The sequence below is a fragment of the Rhinichthys klamathensis genome, unplaced genomic scaffold (genome assembly GCF_029890125.1).
Source record: "Rhinichthys klamathensis goyatoka isolate OS25496 unplaced genomic scaffold, OSU_Roscu_1.1 h1tg000258l_1, whole genome shotgun sequence".
NCBI classification, from domain to species: domain Eukaryota; kingdom Metazoa; phylum Chordata; class Actinopteri; order Cypriniformes; family Leuciscidae; genus Rhinichthys; species Rhinichthys klamathensis.
Window position 1 is genome coordinate 1,048,403 of NW_026606780.1, and position 23,107 is coordinate 1,071,509.

General features: G+C 37.3%; 1 protein-coding gene across 4 annotated transcripts in view; it reads left to right on the forward strand.

Moving 5' to 3' along the window:
- Positions 1 to 271: 271 nt before the first annotated feature.
- Positions 272 to 23,107, forward strand: part of dennd2b (DENN domain containing 2B) — a 70,645-nt gene continuing 47,809 nt past the window's right edge. For 2 of the 4 annotated variants that reach the window (XM_056267346.1, XM_056267348.1), the window contains exons 1-2: positions 272 to 400; positions 22,083 to 22,178. In XM_056267346.1, coding sequence (XP_056123321.1) covers positions 22,105 to 22,178 — 74 coding nt within the window. In that variant the 5' untranslated portion in view covers positions 272 to 400; positions 22,083 to 22,104. Of the gene's footprint in view, positions 401 to 5,238; positions 5,490 to 22,082; positions 22,179 to 23,107 lie in introns of those variants that run through there. The other 2 variants (XM_056267345.1, XM_056267347.1) reach the window with 2 other exon arrangements.

Sequence of the window (23,107 nt, forward strand, 5' to 3'; positions counted from 1 at the left end):
AAAAAGGATAATACAATTGAGTCAGCTGAAAGCTATTTTAGTCCTGATGTTAGGAAAATTTTCATATGCTCACTGACTGTACATCCAGATATGCAAGTAAAATACACTTTTAAAATAATAAACAGTAAACTGTTAATTTAAACTGTTTTGCTGAAAAGCTGAGCGTATTACTTTAACCGAAAGTATTTACCTCATAAACGAGCAAGACAACGTGAAATAGCGTTACACAGAGTGCATATCACATTTCTCATCATTTCCTGCGCTACCTCCTCCTCCCAGCCAAAAGTCATGGGACAGACAATTCAGCGCGCACTCCACTGAAAACTAACTTACGCAAACTCACAGCATGGATATGTGAAAAGGTAACCTTGGCAACGCAAGCGTCACTTACCCCGAAAAGGTATGGATTTCTTTATCTGACTGCCTCCTTTATGTTCGCTGCTCCTGTGCGTAACTCTTTTGAATTGCTTGTTTTGTAAATTGGATGAAAAAAATCTCACAAATGTCATTAATGCTAAAACTGATTGTAAATGACCTAACTAGTCTGCAGAGACAGAAAGAAAAGCACAATGACAGAACAAATACAGTGGGAAAAGTAAAATAATAATAATAATGGCATAAATTACAGAAAAGATGGCATGCGTTTTGATGTAGGCCTAAGCAATTCAAATTGACAAGAGACTCAAATGTGTTTTGAAGTCGCCAGAACAAAGGCGAGACAATTTCCTTCATCATAACAGATATATCGGCTATAATACACACGCTTATGAGAGCACAGTAATAATCAGAATGGATATTTCATCATGTGCATAAGAGATTCATAAACTCCTCTGTGGTGTTTTACTGTGATGCAGAAACAAGGAGGCGCTCTTAAACCTTCTAAAATCACCAAGAATACGAATTCTGTGCCTCTGAATCGTTGTTTTCACAGTTATCATTATGAATTTTTTCCAAAAATTAATTATTTTATGCTCATTGGTTGAGTTTTGCTATTACTAGTACTGCTAGTAAAATCTGAAATAAAAAAATAAAAATAAAAAAACAGCAACAGTTTACCGTTTTTACACTTAAATAACACCATCATGTTTGTGTCTGTCCCCCAGGGCCAAAGCAGCTCTCTCTGTTCCTCTCTCTGTGTCTCTGCCTCCCTCAAGGCTGTCTTTGACTGTCCTTTCCCTCTGCCTTATCATGGTTCCTTGACAGATCTATCTCAAATGTTCTTCAAATCTTTTTGGTGTGTCCTTGTTCAAAATATAATTCTTGTCACTGCAACATTGCAAGAAACTCATAAAACAATGGTTTATAGTGATGTCAAAATATATGTGCATTTTTAAACATTTTGTCAGACATATTAATATTATGTTTAAGTGTTATTATCGCAATCAAAATAATACATAATAAGCTAAATTATAATATATAGTAAATAATAATACATTTTAGGATAATGCTAGCTAGGATACAATTAAAGATAACAGTTTATGGTAACTATGTTGACAGTTAAATTTTTTTCTTGCTTATGCTCAAGTTCATGCAATTACAAAAAAATATTATCTATCTAATATCTCTCTCTCTCTCTCTCTCTCTCTCTCTCTCTCTATATATATATATATATATATATTAGATTTATTTTATAAAAAAAAAATGTTTTATTATCTTACACAGTTTTGCTTCTGTGAGTAAATATGTTTTTATTGAAAAACAGATACTGATTATATATATATATATATATATATATATATATATACAGTGTTTCCGCTACATTCATTCTGCCGTGGCGGGCCGCCACACCTAAAATCATCCCGCCACGGCTGCAGCTTCTCGGTCAGATATTGTGTGTGTTATTGTTAAGCCCCACTAAAGGCATACAAAACATTGTAAAGCACCATAACGTTTTCGCACTATATTCCAAGACTTCTAAAGTCATTCAATAGCATAATGTGAGGTAAAAATGTATATTTAAGTCGTTAAGTTAAAGTTAATGGAAACTCATCTCTCCTCAGTCATTCTCCATTCAGCATTCAAACAGCGCGTCGCGTTCGGTTACGACAGTAACACGACGACACTCTCTTCAAGATCAATGTTCCCATTATTTTACTTTATTTGTAGATAAAGGTCTATGGTTTGCATAAAATTACTTTATCTTGCTGGAGTTTATAGCGCTTTCTAAATCATATTCCTTTCTCCCGGGTGTCTGTTACTAGGCTACAGCACTAGAGTAGAGAGCACTATGAATTGTTCTTCATGCGCACTGTAAGTTAACTGAAATTTAAAACTGTTAAAAGAGAAGGCTCAATAAACTGTTGCATAGATATAAAACAATAAACATAGATAGATATAATCTCTTCGCTTTGTGCTTTGAACTTTTCAATGCGAAGCGCTGCGCGCTGTGACTTTGCGTTGCTTCAAGTGCATCACTCTGCGCACGGGATGCGCATAATCGCTTTGCCGCTCTTATTGACGCCTTTCATGTTATAATGCTTAGGGGAGGTTTAAACACCTAGGATAAGGGGGCGTGGCCCCCTTATCAATGGGAATATCACGAAATGGGCCACGCCCCCTCCCCCTGGCGAAATGGGCCTGCCACCACGGCTGGAAAAAATCCTAGAGGAAACACTGTATATATATATATATATATATATATATATATATATATATATACATTTTTACTCACATGTAGGTTACATGGGGGACTAAAGGCTCCCGTCACAGAATGACCCATAATACAAAACATTTGAACTTATTCTGAGCATTGGCATTACATTTAATATAGACTACAATATTCTGCTTTGTATTTTCAAATGCCTGAACAGAATGATTGTGACAGGAATGTTTTGCGGTAAGGGTGTGTTAAACTTTTAGGGCTGTTGCAAATGGATACTGTTTTATTTTGGAAATTTTGTGGGTTTTGCTGAACATGACTAATGATGAAGCCCTTACAAATGTGTTCAAAGAAGGGGAAACAATTTAACAGCTCTGGCATAATGTTTTTTATAACTACTTTAACAGGTGTAAATTGTACTTTTGACTTGTAATTGACTTGCTACTAGAAATGTAAGAGTATTTGAAAATAAATACAGAGACGTAAGGAAATACCTTATAAACCAAATAGTTATTATGTTTTCCATCATGGCAATGTGACATGTTAATCTCATTGTATAATAGTTGAAAGGTGCAAGTGCCCTGGTAATGCTTTGCAGTATTAATCCATCAGAAATTAGTTAAAAAACAACAGAATGATTCATTATACCCTTGGTTTAATCACTTAAAGGGATAGTTCACCCAAAAAGGAAAACTCTGTCATCATTTACTCACCCGTTTCAAACCATTCTTTCTTCTGCTGAACACAAAGAAGGTATTTTGAAGAATGTATGCATTTTTTCCGTATGTAAGTCAATGGAGTCAACTGTTTGGTTATCCATTTTCTTCAAAATATCTTATTTTTTGTTCAGCAGAAGAAAGAAACTCAGGTTTGGAACAACTTTTGGGTGAGTAAATGATGACAGAATTTTAATTTTTGGAGAAGTTGTGGATTTTTTTTTTCTGCACAAAACAACAAAATTAAAGGAACCACAAAATCTGCCTCGTTTTGTGGTTCCAACTGCTGGGGCCATATCGAGAATGCATTATGTTTCGATTGGGTCAAGACTGCAACACAGCAGCAATGATTAGAAAAAGGGCTGTTTGGCTTTTAGATTAGTCCATAGCAAACATTTCCAGGCACATATTTTGGTGTCATGATCGCCGTAACAGGCATCCTCTACCATGGGAGATGTTTAGTCTGGGCCTCATGGTGTTCTTGAAAAAAATCAGGATGCAAGGTTAAATATAGTGAATGCTCGCTTGAAACGTGAGAACATGACAGGCTAAGATATGACCTTAGGAAATATACAGTGTACCAAATTTCATCTGTCTTATTCATAATAATATGGTTGTGCAGTAGAAACACTAGTTTCAGCAGGTTTATTGTCTCTCAAGGTTTTGCAATAAAAATACATTTATGTATTTCCTTATAGAGTCTGGTCCAATTCAGTATTTGGACTGACCCAACACTAGAATTATTTCCCTCTCAAAACACCTGGAGTGAATGACTGTTCTTGGAAACGAATGAAGTGATGATCTGTGGCGTAACTGTCCCTGAGCTATTATATCAGCAATTTAATACAGATTTGAGGATAAACTCCCACAGTGTGTTTCAACACACCAGATACCACATTTCTGATTAGGTATTGGTACAATTTGAAAGGGTTCCAGAGAAAGTTGTCATCATACAGCTTTTGTCAACCACAGATCCCTGCTTCTTATTGCGGTTGCTTATTTGGCAGCAGGTTGCTTGCACAACTTTCAGTCCAACAGAGACTGCTTTTAAAACATCAAACCTTTTGACAGAACTTGGAGGATCAGTTTAAAAAGTGATATTCAGATTGTGCAAAATTTGACATTTTACTTTTTTCTCCAGTTAGACCTGATGTGAAAAAGTTGGCAGGCTTGGTTTGTTCTGTAGATATTCTAAAGTTGTGTTTGATAGTTTGACAACTGTCTGTCAACTTAAGTCACTCAACAGCTGTTTTTTAATAAAATGTCACAAACTTAATAAAGTCTATGTAGCCTATCTATACTTAATGTAGCTTTCTCATCAGTCTTGTCCCCAAGTACGCTTTCAAAGGTTCTTTGTCTGTTTGTTCTCGAACTTATACTTCACATAGGCCTACATGTGATTGAATACCACAGTTTAGACAGCTGTTTGCAATGTGTTATGCTTGTCCTCTGCTGCTGAGAAACTGAACATATGGATAATGGTAAATCATGGATGACTCCACAGAATTTGTAAAGCTTTTTAAGTAATCGGTAAAAATTAAACCCATAGCAGCAAGAAAATCAACCAATAAATGTTTCTCACTATGAAGTAGCCTATTCTTCACATGATCAGAAAGCAGATTTTGTAGGCTAAATGTTGCCGGTTGTGAAAAACCTTAAATTAACAAACGCTGTTTCTGGCATACAACGGCTTTAAACACTAAACAGCAAGCGATAATCAAAGCAACAAAAAACAAACAAACCCCCAAATAAGGAGCTATTCTTGGCTGTTTTTTTCCTGTGGAAGGGTGAAGGAACTATCAGGCAAAATAGTTTTGTGTGAAATGTGAAAGGTATTTATTTTAACCCTGCTTAATTTGCCATTGCAGCGTGTAAAGTTCAGATCCATGTGGCTCTTGAGAAGAGAGTTTAGTTTCGTGTGGGAAGCTGCGAGCGCGAGAACCTGGAGCTGCGAGTGGGGGGCAAAACAATCCGTCTCCTTGGCAACTAGCTCAGCCTTCTGCCAAGAGAGAGTTCTCAAGTAGGGAGGGATTTACCCCGCTTGAAAGGACATGCCTGGAAGTTTAGGGAAAAGTTCCAGGTAGAACCGGCAAATCGATGCTTTTTTTGCAATCGCTAAGTGTGTTTGTGAGACGCTGAACAAAATGGCACGATCAGCGGGACGTTTCGTTCAGGTAAAACTTTTATCTCATTCTAGCGGGGTTAACGTTACATTGTATGAAAATGAGCACAGTCAATCGCAAACAAAGGCTGTGTGTCAAAACCTAGTTCGCTTCCTTTATAGAAAGCTTTTTTGAGCATCATTGGAGCAAAATGATAGGCGCGTGGCACCTCAAAATGCTCAAAACATGATGCCCATAAATGCTAACGTAACTCACTTGGTTTAAGTCACCGTCAAAGTAAATAGTAGATGTAAAATGTAATTGTGGTTCAGAACATGACTTTTCTTAAAAATGTGGTTGAAACGGTATTACGTTAAATGTGTTTACCTTATTTGGTAATTTCCCAACTCGTATGAATGTTGGTTGTTTACTCAAACGTTTAATAGGCTGAGTTTTTTTTATTAGTTTTATTTTATTTGAGGAATAGTTTGGTGCCCCAAGGTCAAGTCTAATTTTAAAATTTCCCTGAAAGAGCTCAAAAAGTTTATGGATTTGTTTAGTGGCCAAAATACTGTTGAGTATTGTATGTAGCAGCTTGCTCAAACAGTTGAGCAATGCCAAGGTCATGGGTTCAATTCCCAGGGAATGCATGTTGATTACAAACAATGTATTAGCCTACCTTGAATACAACATAAGTCACTTTGGATAAAAACATCTGCTAAATGCTTAAATACAAATATAATGTAGGCTAAATGTTGAATGAGAGAGGATTGACAGCAAATGAGTTCTTCCTTAATGGCACATCAGTTGTTCCCACTAAAATCATGCACTTATTTGAGCACACCCACTGACATGTACACATGAATGTTACATGATCACTGTAGATCACAAGTATATAGTGCCCCCTGCTTTCAGCTTTGGCAGTTACTGCAGCTGCAAGCCCTTTTTCCCTGAACTTTCTGAACAGACGGTCTATTGTGCTATTGGAACAATGACCCTTCCTTCTCATTGGTCTGAATTGTCAGCTTAACCATGGGAGCCGCTCTGTTCTCTGTCCAGTGCTTGCGCAATATGGATAAGGGTGGGATGTCACCAAACCTTGAACAAAATTCACAGCCCTGCCGCTATAATGTGTATCAAACCTTTTCATAGTGTTAAGCTGTAGGCTAGTTGATCCATAGCTTGTCATTCCAGTGTGAATGTGATTTCGTCCACAAACTGTCAGCTGTAATAACAGTGATGCAAGGACTCTTATTACACTGGATCTCATGTGTCAAAAAATGCAATGCAGTATTACATGCAAAATTGTGCATTTATGCACTTTCTTCCCAGATTCAGTATCTTGTCTTATCGAGATGCAGAGCTGTTTTGCTTATGGACTTTTATCTTTTAATTTAGTAGTTTGATAATAGTAATTGTTATACTTTGTGATTGCATTTTTTCTAAGGATGTATGAAAGCGATTCATCCATGAGAGCAAGCACTATAACAAAAGAGCAATTTAACTTGTAAAATCCTTTTCAATGTGGTACATTGAATGGACATGATTGCCTTTAAAAGACTGTGCATTGTTGTTTTCGTTTTGACACACCTGTCATTTTTAGACACTTTAAAAAGGCAACGCGTTGTGACTTGCATTATTTGTTGGATGGTTGACCTTCAGATTACACAATGTGCTTCAAAATGTGTCCTATCTAGGCCTTAATAAAACACTTTACTATCATCCCTTGTCTAAGGGATGATTTTATTATCTGTCCTTAAATAACTTTTTCAGTCTAGGGTTGGGAGTTATAACAAGGAACTTAGTGTAATGTTGTGTGTCATTGGTATTACACAGAAACAGCACCTGCCACCTGTCAATCCAACAAGGTTGTGATTATACTAAGTTTACATGAGTCAGTGTTATTCTTATGGGAGATAAGGTAGTTTTTTGTCTTGTTATTGTGTAACATCCTCCAAGTCTCTGTCTGAGATTCTACTCTGTAAGCTATCAAACACAATAGACTATGATGCAAGTCTGATGCATCAATGCATAAAAGTCTGTTTTCCTTACATTCCTCAAATGGGTGGTTGTTTAAAGGTAAAGTTAATATGTCCTTGCTGAATTAAATATTAAGTATTTTTGACTTATTAACTTACTTTTTTTGTATATTTCGACCATTAATATTAAATCAAAATGTCAACTTGATCTTCCTGTGAAAACAACTTGTTTCTGGTGGTGATGTATTCATGCAGTACATGTCCAATCATTTAGTCTGCTTAAACTCAACTGCAAGCCCTCATTCATTTTTGAGTGCAATGGCCACATCTCAAAATCCAATCAAACCGATGGATAGAACCGAGTCCCCGCCCTAAATTTTTAGATAAGCCGAAGTTTATTGAGGCAAAAGTCACAGTTAATAGTGGGAATTGAAACTAGTGGTGGGGGAAAAAATCGATTCTGTTCAGTATCGCGATATATTGCGCCCGCAATTATATCGATACAGTAGCGCAAAGTATCGCAATATTTAATTATAAAATTATCTGTTTTACTTCCGGGTTTTCTCGGAGTATACTCTGATAATTTACATTTGCGTATTACATCCACAAGGAAGCGCTTGTTGCGGTGCTTTGTTGTCGTGCATTCAACCGGAAATTCAAATGAAAATGTAGATCCAAGTGTAAGTTTAGCATAGATATATTTCCACTCGCTGAACACTGACTGAGCGCTTGAGACTTTCGCTCTCCGTCACTCCGTCAAGCGATCATTCTGTGTGTGACCAGACGGGCTTTGGTGTGACCCAGCACCGTACTCTAGTGTGAAGGCGCGCGACTCAACGGCGCGTTTCTCTCACGCACGCACGCAAAGAGAGCGAGAGAGAGTTACATTATACCACGCAAAATCGACGCGCTACATGTAAACGATTTCTTGTTTGTATTTTCCTGTCAAAAGAACTGAGTTCATCTGGTATTATTCAGCGCAAACGGCAATCTTATTGGATGGCACCCATGCCTGTTTTAATTTCAGCAAATCAGAGCAAACGAATGCTGTCAAATGATTTACATTCATGAACCAAGCAGCTCGTGTTGTAGGCCTATATTATATTTTTTTATAGACTATAGTTGTATATTGTCATTATTAGTAGTAGAATTAGTAGTAGGATTATCTTTGAATAATAATTACTATTATCTTACTTTTTTTTTACAGAAACACTGAATGACCAACAATATCGGAAGCACCACCAGTTCAGTTTAAGTTCAGTTAAAATGACAAATATGCATTCATGCATGATTATCAAGTTTTAGTTCTAATTACTGAAGTTCTATCATTAAATAGGCTAATGCTTGATTATCATAATATAATGCTTGATTGACTGATTTTAAGAGTGTACATTTAGATATTTAAAAAGCTGTGCCATTCAATGATAAGCTGATTTTGTGGAATTATATATAAAAGTTTTTGCAGTTCAGTTAATGTGTAGAAGATAATGTTCACAGAATTAAATGTGACATTTGAAGTGAGTTGAGTCTTATTTTCCTCTATTTTTTGTAATGCCTTTGAATTATATGGGGGGCATGAATCGCAATATATTGTAGAATCGAATCGCAATACTTGCTGTATCGCAATATGTTAAGAATCGCAATAATATTGAATCGTGGCTCAAATATCGCAATACTATCGAATCGTCACATTTTTGCCAATTCCCACCCCTAATTGAAACCTAATCTAAAGTGTAACCAAGATTTGTCGCTAGATTAATTCTGTTTCATCGTGACATTTTCTTTTACTAGTGGTCGACCGATATATCGCCACGGCCAAAGTTTTTATGTTTCATACAAACGTGTTACTCTGACTGTCTGTCCATGCGAATTGAATGCGGACAGGAATACGCACGATCGACAAACCTTAAACCCTTGATTTCAAGCTATGCTATTTTCAGGTGCCCCCTATGTCATATTTATGTAATTTTTACTGAAAAAAAATAGGATTCCCAGTGCAGACAAACTTACAAGATTTCTGAATGTCCTGTACAGTGTGTTTACCGCCTTTTTATTAATATTTTTTTTAACAATTTCTTTATTTGTTAAAAATACTGTAATAATATTACAGAATCAAGAAGTTGTAAAGTATGTCTGTTTATTTTATGGGTTCATTTGATTTGATTAAATAATTAGTAAAATAAATATAATTATGAATATAAATTATATTTTTATATTGGCAACAACCAGCCACCTAGGGCTGCAGCTATCGATTCTTTTTGTAATAGATTAATCTAGCACTTGATCGATTAATCGAGTAATCGGATAAAACATTGTTTTTGTGTTTTAAAACAACCAAAACAAATAATGCATAATGAAAATGATGTGGCTGTAAAATGATCAAGCATTTGGCTTTTATTTATAAAAAAACACAAAAAAACTGGTATTTATTCCAACTCCAACATTTGGCTCCAAAACTAAGCCTATTTATTGCAATTTTTACCCATTTAGTATAAGTGCCAACAATGTTCTATGCTCAATTACTTTGGTAGCCGATTAAAATGTCTTCCCCAAAAGTACGAGTGGATTTGGAAAAGCAGGCTGGGGAATTTCATTTTTTGTTGTTGTCTGTAACTATTTGGAAGACGTGACATACAAACAAGGTCTCGCAAAGACTGCAATACAATATTTGTTCCTCCATCACGTCGCGGTGTATACAGTGAATGCATGCTGAAATTATTGTTGCGTGGCACTGGCTACATAAAAGTTTAAGCATATGTGATGCATTGCCGCAATTGATCTGACTGGCGCGTGAGAGAGACGAGGGTGCGTGCGTGCGTGCGTGCGTGCGTGTGTGTGAAGGGGTTCTTTTTTAGGCTATACTCTCTTGCAATTGAACGTGAATACGTTTACTACTTAAAAACATCAAAGCTAAACATCATATCTAGTCAAACCGCATCACGACATCGCTACAAATACAGTATGGGATTAAAACCAGTGAACATCAATGTACCATAGGCTTATGGTGTGTTCACACCTAACACAAATTTAATTATTTGCGCGATAGATTACATACAAAGTCAACTGACGCGAATTGGGCTACGCGTTTGCCGCGAACGTCTTCCGCGCAAGCTGAAAAATTTGAACTCGAGCGAATGTTCAAGCGTCTAACTAGACGCGATAAACGCGTATTTGACGCTCTATCCGCGTTCGGTGTGAACACCATTAGTTTACCTTGTTTCAGCGACGCTTGGTGAAACAGCATGGAGTGGATGTTTTCGGTTCAGATGATGAATCATTGAAGTCGTACTGTTGTGGTATGCCAGGTCTACTTTGCAGTAGACACATTGCACCTTGTTCTCTTCCTTTTTAAGTAGGCCTATGTAATGATCCCAAACTTTAGACAATCTCTGCCGTTTATGCCATGGACATCTTTACTCTCCGCCATTGCTCCAACTAAATTCAAAATGTATCACGCGCTATAGTATAGATCCCTGCGCGTATAGTGCGCGTCATAGGAATTTAACGAGGCGTCGAGTCAGAGTTTTTGCCTCGACAACCACGGCACACTAACTTTTGTTTTGTGACTTGTCATACATAAACAGAGAGCAGTTCTTCCGCACGACGCATGCGGTTTTGTTTATTAACCTCTAGAGCGGCAAAACTTACATAGTGAACCTTTAAGTCTTGTTTCTTACACAAAGTTATGATATGGCCTGAAATACAATCATGTAGACTAATATCATGCTACTTTTGCATTTGTTTGTCTTATTTTGTTGTTTTGGAGCTTGACGCATATGTTAACTATGATTTGTTCTATGAAGAAGATCTGCAAATTTTCTTCAAAAATGTGTGCTGCACAAAAAAAGTATTTATGACTGGGATTTCATAGGACCTATACGTTTTATGGCTCAATGTGGGCAGCCGTTCTGTCTTCAGTCTGCCTGATAAAGGACAATATTGTAAATCCTGATAAGAACAGTGTACTGAGTTGTTTAAGGAAAATGACTGCTTTGAGTCTTTTGAACCGAATGCACTCATGATTCCATACACATGTTTCTATTTTTAGTGTTCGTATAGTAGAAGGCTATTAGGACAAATATGGTTTTGCATTACAGTTTTGATTGAAAGTCATATACGAATTGAAGAAACCCAACAATTTGTATGTTTAAGAAACACTGTAAAAGCCATCAATTACAAAGGAGCTCTGAAATCAAATAAGATCCATTTGCCTCTAATTTTTAGTTTCCTGCATGTCACTTTATGAGCAGCCTTCCGCAGTTTCCGCAATGTGTGAATCTCTCCTTTTGCTAGTGACTTGGAAAACAAAAAGAACTGTAAACAGCTGAAAGTCAGGAAAGACAGAGACTGAAAAGGCCTTAAAAATTGGTTCCATCTGGCCTGTCCAGTCAGCACTATGGGAGCATGGAATCGTGGGTATATTGTGTGGGGAGCGTGCAGCTGCTGCGATATGTGACAGGCCAAGTTCCACAGTTCATGAAAGGCTCAGAAGCAGCTCAACAGGGTACAACTTTTCCCTCCACCCCACAGCCCCCAACCTGGATACAAACCCTCTGTCATTATTCACAGGCTCTGCGGACTTGGGATTGAAACCGAGTGAAAGGGAAACAAAAGACGCCCCCTTATGCTCTGCCTCTTCCTTTTTCCCTGTCAGACTTTTCAGGGAAATTTTAATTAGCAGTGCCAGAGGGATTCGTCCAGGTGGGAGCGTGTTTAAAAAACTCCTCACGATACCACAGACGCATTGATCATCTTTTCTTGCCTCAATCTAAACACAACGTGCTTAGCTGATAACAGCAGCATTAACGTACCTCGTGCAGTATATAAATCTCAGCGAGAGCCCTGATGAGGACCATATGACGGTGCGAGCTCAGAGTCTGGAAGGGGGGTCCCTCTTTCCTCTGGTATTTATGCTGTAATCTAACCCCCATTCTCACACAGTCATGTCTGATTTGGTAATAACAACATTGACTTGGAGTTTACAGGCAATGAATAAAGAACGGAGAAAGAGTAATCGTCTCTGGTACAAAATGGTCTCTGGTGAATGCATAACCCTGTTCATTGCCTCTTAGGGGTTTTGAAGTGTAGGAGCAGTTGTGAATGTGCAGTGGTTTGCACTCTGCAGCTTGTTTTAGAGATGTTAAAGTTAAAGTGGCTGATCAGCAGGGACCGTTATGGCAAATGTAGGGTGAATTAGGGTAATCTGGGACACTTTAGATCTGATCACAGTAAATTGGAGAAGTCGAAAGTGCAAAAAGTCCCAGAAGACCCTAATTCACCCTGTCGAAAGGAAAATTGAATTAAAACTCAGGTCTTTTTTGGGAGCTTTTCATCTAATGTGCACAACAATGTGCATTTTGCCTGGACGCATGTCAACCTCTGCTATTCAGGTCCAATGAGTTGTTTCATTTTCCGACGGAAATAAATAACTTTATGGTCAATGATCAGCAAAACGAGTAAAGCTTCAAGCCTTCAACCCCAATTTTAATGCAATCTCTATGGCTGAATAACTAAAATCTACCGTGTGGTGTCATGTTTATTGACATTAAATGAGTCTCTCCCTATCAGTTGAAGAATTCCTCCTCTTTCAGAAACTCTGATGTGTTGAATGTGTGCCTTGACGGATGGGGCAAATATTAGTGCATTCCTTTTGAATAGAGTACCGCTCCGTTAGCCAACTGACCTGTCGTCGCTGACAAGAACATGGCCCGATGGTCTCGTCTTCAACCCTGAACATTCCTAACTGTGTCACTCACCCGAGGAAGCTGGTCAGATAGTGTTTGTTTGAACCACTGATAAAGAAGCTTACTTTTTAACCACACTTTGTTCAAGGATAAATCGAACAAAGAGGTTCTGTCTTCTTGTTGCTAAAATTGCAAATGGAGCTGTTCGTGACTGTGAAGCTATTCAGTCATTACATCAATTTGTAGGCCAATCCAGAAGGCTAGTTCACCATCAGTTCCCTTGGTAATTTCGAGTGCTGTTTTAAAGGGGTCCACTTTTTTTTTACTTTATCTATTGTGTAATGTCGCTGCTAGAGCATAAAAAAGATCTGCACCTAAATCTGCATCTAAATAATCCACGCCCACGGAATACGCAAAAAAGGAGGCAGAGGTCTGGTTGAGCTGCATAATTAGAGAAGATGAAGAATGTTGCTGCTGCTATGTCGAAGAGACTCTTTCCCCCCCACCCTGGTTCCAAAGCCCCTTTGTTTGGCCTTCTTAAAGTGGACAAACTTAGAGTGGTTCAAATTAATTTTTTACACTGTTCCTGAACATTGTAACCACAACATTTATCTGTGCGCTGCACATTTTATGGAGAAAAGCTTGTTTTCTGTTGCTTTTGTAAGCTCTCGCTTTGTAAGATGGTTCACCGCTCCTTAGAAAAATAAACCATGGTTTTGTTACTGATTACTGTTTATATTACCTTAGTTTTCCGTCAAATATCACGAATAAATTTACAAAAAACCGTACCACTCTGAAACGTGCGTATGCAGTCCGTTTTGCATGATCCTGTTACGTGACAACTAAAGAAAACTAGGTGAGGACTCAATTGCAAAAGAATAGTGATTTATTTAATAAAAGAAACAAAGTAAAACAAGAACCCACAAGGGTGAAAAACATAATATAAAACCAAACAACAACTTCAAAAACAAACATACCGGAGGGTCACGGGAAAACAGGAGACGTATACGAGACAACGATCCGACACAGACTGCAAACACCAAGGAACTTATAAAAGGGACAAATCAGGCAGGTAATGAGGGATCAACAGGTGGGGCAAATAAAACCAATAATGAGATAACAAGGAAGGTGGGATCGAGACAGAGACAGGAACACAAAACACCACATGTGCTACACGAGACAGGACAGGCATATGACAGATCCTCTTGTTCATTAACATTGTCAGGGTCTGAATCAGACTTGAATTGGTTTGAAATTGACGCCATCCTTAATATTTACACTACAGCAGAACTTGCAGTTAGGGAGGGCAGGACATTTCCCAAACACACGCTAAGCGGTGCCCATCACGACACTGGGCCAGCTAACCAATCACAGCACATTTCGTGTTTCGGAAGGAGGGGCTTCATCGAATCAGGACCCAGACGGTGCTTTCGAGACAGACTGTGGAGAGAGTTGCTGTAATAATGTAAAATATGTGAAAAATTATGCGTTTTTTGAACAATCAAGCATAAAAAAACTTATTCTAGTACACCCCAAAAACAAAATTAAGACTTCAAAAGGGCATAATAGGACCCCTTTAAAATAGCTTTTATTGGCTTGAGTTAAATAAGCTATACAAGAAACTTTCTCATTGGGTTCTACATCATAAATTATACAGTCATACTTTAAGCCGAAAGTATACTTCACATGAACACTTGCTACGTATAGCCGAATAGCCTTTCAAAGCGTAGGCCTACTCCATTTGATAGTGTGCGTGAACACATGTGCTTGACACATGAGCACTAGAAAGTTTGCCCTTGTCTAGTGTCTGCGTTACTTCTTTCGAGAAGTTGTGACCACTAAAAATGTCTTTGTACTCATTTAAATTACAGTCACGAGTAGGGCTGCACGACAATGGTTAAACTGATAATCATGAATATTTTTCTCAAAATTTATAATCACGATTATTGTCATTTGAGGATTTTCTTTTTATATTTATTCAGAATTTTTACACTTTTATGTAAGAAAGCACACATTAAGAGAACGTCAACGTAGTTCAATTTCCCCTATCTAGTTTCCTGATTTACACAATCTAATAAAATGCGACTTATTCGCGACTTATGTTTTTTTTCTTCTCAAAGATGCAGTTTTATATGTGTAGTATATTTATTTAACCATGCAGATAACATTTTAAAATATCTTGAAAAATTACTTAAAAAAAAAAACTTTTAACCAGTTAATTATGAGTGTCCTTAGTAGTCTTTTTTTCTTTTCTTTTAACTGTTGTGCTAGTGGTTGACCAGTACAGTACATAAACTCTTGAAAATGCAAATGTTCTTACAGAATTTTAGGGCCTTCAGACTCTAGAGTTGTGTTTGGGGAAAATATTATGTAAATGTTATTCTATCTATTGAATCTATGGCAGACATGATAATCCAAGAACTAGCCTATGATTCCAATCATTTTATTTTCATCCAAGTCTAAATAAACATTTAAATCATTTATTGTCTTTTACAATACCGGTATATTCAGTATGAATTTTTAAGGTTATGTGGTTTCCTGGCAGTTTTTCAGAGAAATGGGAGCAGCTCTTGCTCTTCCTGTTGTAGATCAATATCTGAGAGAAAGAGATGATTGTTTCTCACTGAAATGGTGCCACTGTGCAGATGAAAGAGTCACATGGTTACTGAGCATATTAAACATGGAAACTGGAATAATGAATCATATTGATGAATGTTTAATGATGCCAGCTTTTAGTGAACAAGCTAAAATAAATATGACCGTTGTTTCCTGTGAAATCAATATGTTATAATGCTTGTATGCCGGCATTATGAGTTCATGGCTTTGGTAATTACATTTAATGTTTTAGTGATACATTGTTGGAACAAACCCTGCTTCTTTGCAGTCATCCATGCAGAGCAGACTGACGTGGAACAGCATCTTTAATAAGCAGATTGTCAATCACACTCAGCAGGTCTTTTTTTCCTTCCAATATTTCTTGACATAAGCAGGTTATATGTCTCAGTCAATTTACAAGTCATAACTCGTTTTATGAAGAAATTACTTTTACTTTTCTGAACTACATCAACAATTCTGTATCCAAAACCTTTTAGTATCTTTTAGTTTAAAGGTGCAATAGGTGATTCTCTACAGAAAATGTTTTTGTTATGCTGGTTGAAAGTCTCCTCATATAGCAATCATTATGTTAAGTGGCCTAAATGTATTTTTATAAATTTATATTGTCTGTGGAAGGCGTAGGACCATAAAATGTTCGTTCAATCATTGCATTCGGTCCGAATGAAATACAAGCATGTGTTCCCTGTCAGTCTCGTTTGCATTCCACTGCGCAGCCTGTTCACGCAGACATCATACGTCATCAGATTGTTCACTTACGCTGTAAACAGTGCGAGAATGGGAGGCAATCAGTTGTTTACATTCGTTATTGTAGTACTCACTGTACTGTAAAGTTTTCTCACCGGTGAATGACACATGATGTAATCCAATAACGTTGCCTCTGGTCGTCTCGCTTCTGGTCTATGCGCTTTCATGTGTTTTGGAGGAGGTGTGGCTTTGGACGAAGATTTGTATAGGGAGGGTGGGATTACATGCTTTCAATGATAGCAGGCTAAAGTTAGCATTTCCCAGATCACCTAATGCACCTTTAGTTGTAATTTTAAGTGCTTTTTGGAAGAAAAAGGGCTCTGCAGTCTCAATGATAGTGATGCTTCGATAGTGTACAATATTTCCATGTTCAGCATGCTTTATTTTTACAGCTGTTCACCTTTCAACAGCTCAGTAAAAATATTCAGTCTGGTTGGAAAAAAATAGGTTCCGGAAAAATTTCGCCTCCCAGGTCATAGAAAAGAAAATATTTTCATTTTCAGTTATGTTTGGTCATACCTTTATCTTTTGTTTGCAGCTAGAGTGATTTTTGTAAAAATAACAACAACCTTTTGAAGTTTTCAGCTGGAAATATTCTACGCTAATCACTGCATAGTAAGTCAAAAGCAACCTTAGGGCAGCTGATTTTGTTGCAAACAAAGCGGTGGGAAAGTCGATTATTACTGAAATAATGACCCTCCCATCAGACTCAGTGCCTAACCAGATTGATTATTTTATTTGTATGAACCTTGTTAAATCATTGCCACTGGAATCTACACCATTTAGGGCTGGAAATATGACCTAAAATCAAAATCTTGATTAATGAACGATGATTATAAATTTTTTTTTGCTTTGTTTTCCCCCCTTATAGTTCACTGACAAGGTTTGTACTGTAAATATGCTCAACTATTAAATGTGGGATATTTTATTTCTAAGTGCATTTCTTTATCTTTGTGATTTTAAAATAATTGAACTCGAACTCGGATTGGCTTGTGCAGAGCTAAGGCAAATGTCATGGCGCTGTCCACAGTGCGATTGCTCCTACATAACAGCTCACTTTCTCGCAGTTATTTTGTCTATGGGTGTCGTAACATTTCTTACAGATTTCTGCTCGTTCTAAACCAGATATAGAAAAATTAGCACAATGAGAGTACATTTATTTGAATACATTAATGAGAGAGTGACTGCGTGTGTGAATTAATCTCTTTATTAATTGTGAAGCTGTGGGTTGTAGTTACTTCAAAAGTAGAAAAATCTATGCTATAACTGTTGAGTTTCTAAGCTACATTAGTGATAAATCACAGGACAGCATTGACAATGCCAGTTTGGTGGTATTATAGCAGAATAAATCAAGATATTATAAATAATTCTTCAAGGTTGAAAATAAACTAGAAGTCTGAATATGAGCGGTTAGAGGGCCCTCCAGTTAGATTGAAAATGAAGATGCATGTTCTTTGCAGTCCTCCGAAACAGGAAATGGCTGACAGAAGGAATGCTGTCTCTCCTCTCATCTGTCTCTGTTGGGCTTTTAGTTTTGCTGCTGGTTGGCCGACTACTACATGCAAGAACTTCCTGTAAACAAGCCCCCAGTGCACCCAGTTACACCCAGCCCCCTCTGTATTTGAGTGCTTGTCATATTGACCTCCTTATAAACCATAAACAGCAGTACGAGTGAACACATGCCAAGACGGGAGGTGTTCCTTCTGCATGTGGAAGATCATTTCTTTCCACTTCGGTCTCTGATGAGGCCCTCTAATTTGATGGGAGGAAGTGGCAAGTGGTATGCACATGACACTGTGGTTGTGAGGGTTGGCTAATTAAGATGTCTTTTGGCGTGAAGACAGTTTGCAATGGTTGTGTGTGTGTTGGTGTGAAGAGCTTGTGATTGTGGTGAGGAGAACATCTGAGATCATAGTTATGTTAAAAGGAAACTCTGGATTCAATACAAGTTAGAGTTGGCAGTAAATGGAAATTCACATCTCTTTCCGAAATGCATGCAATTTACCTTATTGTGAATGAATCAGCCATTGAAACGTATGATTTTGTTTCAGCCATTCATGTTTCATTTTTTTTCTTTTTTTTTTTACTGTGTAATTCTTAATCAAAATGTCATAACTTGATCATCTGGGTCAAACAACAGACTTCTTTCTGGTGCCGGACTTCTTCAATCATTAAGACCTTAAACCCCACCTCTTTCTTACAATTGACTGCAAGCATTTAGATTTGCCTCCATCCAATTACCAACAATGGATAGAACCAAAGACACCGTACTAAATTGATTTCTTTATTTATAAATGTATTACAACATTTGTTGGTCAAAAATCATTGATTGCAATTTACCCGTGTCGATAAGGCTGCACGATATAGCACGCTATACATAATATAGCATTTGCATTTTGAAATCACAAACGCTGCGATTTAGCTAGTTAAATTAATATATGCACTGCAGGTTTTAGAGTGAAGCTCGACGCTTAAACTATTTGCATGCGTGCAGGTTACGCGTTTCATCCAGGTCTTGGAGCTGTTGTCCATTCACAGTAAAAATGCTGCTCCACACGAACTCAGTCTCTGCATGTGCTGCTTATTTGGGTTTCCAATAACATGCATTTGGGAACGCTTATAAAGTCTGGCGTGCTTTGTGTTTCATAGCGAAGTGTTGCAGTGTTATTGCAGTCATTTACATCATTGCATTTTAGTATGGTTGCGCATCTCAGCAGCTCGGTTAAAAAACACTATCTCTGCATTTTTGCTGCGTTAGGTTGTTTATAACTTCTGGGATCACAACGTGCATCATTTCATTTCACCAGATTTGTAACGTAAATCATTTATAAACCTACGCCAGCACAGGAGAATACATCAATATTTTTCTAAATGCAAATTGTTGTTCATTACGATTTCAAAATAAAAGTTCAAACCCTCACATGTCTACATGATCTTATTCAAGAAATGGCAGTGGCTGTAGCATTTCTATCATAAAGAAGTGGCCAAATATTAAAGATTAAGTGGACATTTTAATTAAATGTTGTTCAGCCAATATTGAACAAGGATTTGAACATGCTGTAAAGTGTAACTAAAACAATCACCAGGCCATTGGCACCCTCTGCAGGCATTAATTACATAATGTACATAAGGTTGATTATGTTTACATTATGCATTTTAGGATGCGGGTTGTTCAATAAAACCCATATATCTTACTTGCTTTATGTTATTACTTTAACCAATTATTATTGGCTCATTGTTATTTTATATACAGTTAAATATTTTATATAAATATTTCATTATAATTGTAAAGGCTATTTCTACCAGAAAGACTCGGGAGTTAAAATGATGTAACAAAAGCATATATTTATTAACAGCCCAGCAAGCAAATATTTATAAAGTTCTTTGGCGTAGGCCCCGTCCGTAGCGCGCAATCCGAGGGTAGCAGAATCTGCATTTCCTGCCTGCAGCCGACCCCCCGGGAGGTATGGGAAGGGGCCATCCTGGTGGTGGTGGGGAGGATGGAGGGGAAGGGACCATACTGGTGGTGGAGGGGAGGATGGAGGGGAAGGGGCCATCCTGGTGGTGGTGGGGGAGGATGGAGGGGAAGGGACCATACTGGTGGTGGTGGGGAGGATGGAGGTAATAGTTTGCGTCAGCATCTGCAAACTCAGACATGTGTAATACCGATCTTTTACTGCAAGTATTAGAACATGATTGGTTAGATGTGAAGGTAGTGACGTAACAACTGAGTCTTCCTGGCAGAACTTACGCTAAAGCTTTCATTTTCACTTAGGTCTATTTTTATTAGCACAAAAAAGAAATGATCAGATTAATCGTCAAAATAATTGAACGATTTCTCGATTACCAAAATCATTGTTAGTGACAGCCCTAATTACCACAATAGATAATATGTCCCTTGTTTCCCTAAAAAAGAGCAACAATCTGTTATGATGAGGCACTTACAACAGTAATTTTAGGCCAATATTTGGAGGATTAAAAAGCAGAGAATATAATTTTATATTACAATTTATAATTTTACTGTTTTACTGTTATAATAACACTGTTTTATGACAAAAGTGATTTGATGTTTAGTGCCTCACTGTAACCCAGATTTTTGCCTTTTTTGAAGAGGAGGAGGACTTTTTATAATCAACATTATGCTGCAAGTTCTGTCGGTTGAGCTTAATTTGTATTTAGTCCAGAATATTCCTTTTAATAGTTTTTGAGATATAGTCAATTGAAGAAGATCTGTTCATCCAAAATCATTCAAGGCACTTGCTGTGCAAAGCATGGCCTTTTAAATCTGATTTACTGCTCATCAAAGATTTTCAAGTCTTGTTATGGCTTCAGCTGACAAAATGAAAAACCAGCCCCCTTCCCTCTCTCAACAACCAACCTGAGTCCCAGTGTGCTCAAAGCTCCCAAAACCACAACTCTCTGACCCAGCTTGTAAAACTAATATCTGTCATTAAACAGGTTTTTTTTTAGTCCTAAGGTGCAAATGTTCATGGGAAAAAGCAATCACTATTTAATGAGCCAAGAGACTAGCTCAGCTTTGTTAATCTTGGCTACTCTATTCAAACAGACGTTAATACAAACACACTCCAAACATTGCTTCATAGACTAAAGGCACTTGGCATGGATCTCTGATTCTACAAACAGATTTTTTAGAACCTCTCTTATACTAACAGGCCATGTAAACCGGCTCTGTAATTACCTTCAGGTCTTAGTGCTGCCATTCTTTAGACTGCATATTCTGGGGTTGTTAAAATCAGTTCATGCTATTATTAGTGGTGCTTGGCAAGAATTACTATTATTATTGCTCAAACCTGGGGGTCGGAAAGAAAACCCTTAAAAACCTACCGTAAAACCAATATTTGCTTTATACTTTTCTAGGGGATCTACTGTAGTTCAGGATTTTCACCTGACAGTTAATAAAAATGGGCCAGAAAATTCTAAGTAAGCAATTGACCAAAATACCCTTGCAGCCAACCACCCATAACACCCTAGTAATTGCAAAGCAATGTGCTAAAAATCAATTAGATTACTTCAGCAACAATATAGCAATAGGATCATGGATCAGGAGTCTTTTTTATGAATGTAGACATCTGTTTTTAAGCTGGCATGTATTTCTTTCTCTGAATGATGTGGTATGACATGTTATACCTCAGTATCTTAAATAGGATTTATTACCTGCATCTAAAAACACAAACCCACTCTTCTCTTGAAACATGCTGGGGCTGTCTGTTTTTTTTTTCTTGAGGGTCAGAGATTTATTTACATGACAGGGATAATATTGCTGCTCTTTTGTAGAGATCAAGGTCCATATTTGTTGTGTTTTGACTCATATTTGCCAGTCAGGGTTAATCCATGGGTTAGTCTTGTGGGCCAAGAATTTCAAATCTTGTGTGCCATGTCACTAGAAAGAATAGTTTCCCACTATGCATAGCCAGTTGGCTCTCTATTGTTTATTGAATATGTTTTCAGATCAAATTGAAATAGTCTTTGTCATCTGCATTTAATACATCTTGTCTTGTTCATAGAGAGAGATCGGCTGGTTTATCGCAGTGCAGAAATGTTCAGTATTTGTATAATCATAGAACATTTACTTTAAAGGTCACGATACAGCTTTCTTATGAAAGTAATTTTTTTTTAATCAGGTGAGGGGACTGTCAGAGGGAGATGACTGCCAACAAGAGCTCCAAAACTGCACCGAGAGCAGGAGCGGCTAAAGATTCACAGGAAAACTCAGACAGGTGAGAGTCATGATGATGAGTCAGCAGTTTTTATCCATTGTTTGTGCTTTTTCAGTTATTTACAGAAAGCTATTGTTTGTGACCATTGTGGTAAAACAGTAATAGACGTCTAACCATAGCCCAAGAATAGACGCACAGGCTACGCATAGAACATGTCAACGAAATTAAACCAAACACCTTGTAAATGTTGACTTTGCTTACATGATGGAATATCTTAATCTCACAAGTTATTTTGGCAAAAATGACATGTAACCAAATTCAAGGTTATTTTGGCTAGAAGTGGGTTACTCATGGCCGGACTATATCGGATCTATAGTTAACCGAGAAGGTGAAATGACAGCTAGGCCTATTGCTTGCTGGGCCCTTTCACATCTAGGATGAAAACTAATACTAGTTTAACTATAAAGTTTTAAGAATTCTTCTAATAAGAATAGCAAAGGCCACACCACAGCTATAATGATAACAACATAGAGGAACAATATTGTTGGAATCACTTTCAGAATAATTTTTTTCCAGCTGATTAATAGTAAAAACATTGACAGGCAATCAGAATCTACACGAATTTAAAGAGCTTGACCATTTAAAGCAACAGGCTATTATAACTGCAGTGCGCTCTTTTAATGGACAGAATGCTATCATCCATTGGCGTGGACACTTATCCATCTAGATATCTTTATAGATATCTTTCTTGGTGTGAACAAGGCTTAATAATACTATTTTAATTTAGAACATATTTATTTTTAGCTCTGTTCTGAGATCGTGCTTTAATTAACATTTAGAGGATCAATGTATCAAAAACAAATCTGGACTGTTGTTTTTGTAGCAATTCACATTGACGAAGAATGAAGATTTTATTTTTTATACTCATAGTTAGATGTGCAAGATTTGACAGCTCTATATAGTTGGGTTTTAAAAATAGAAAAAATGGT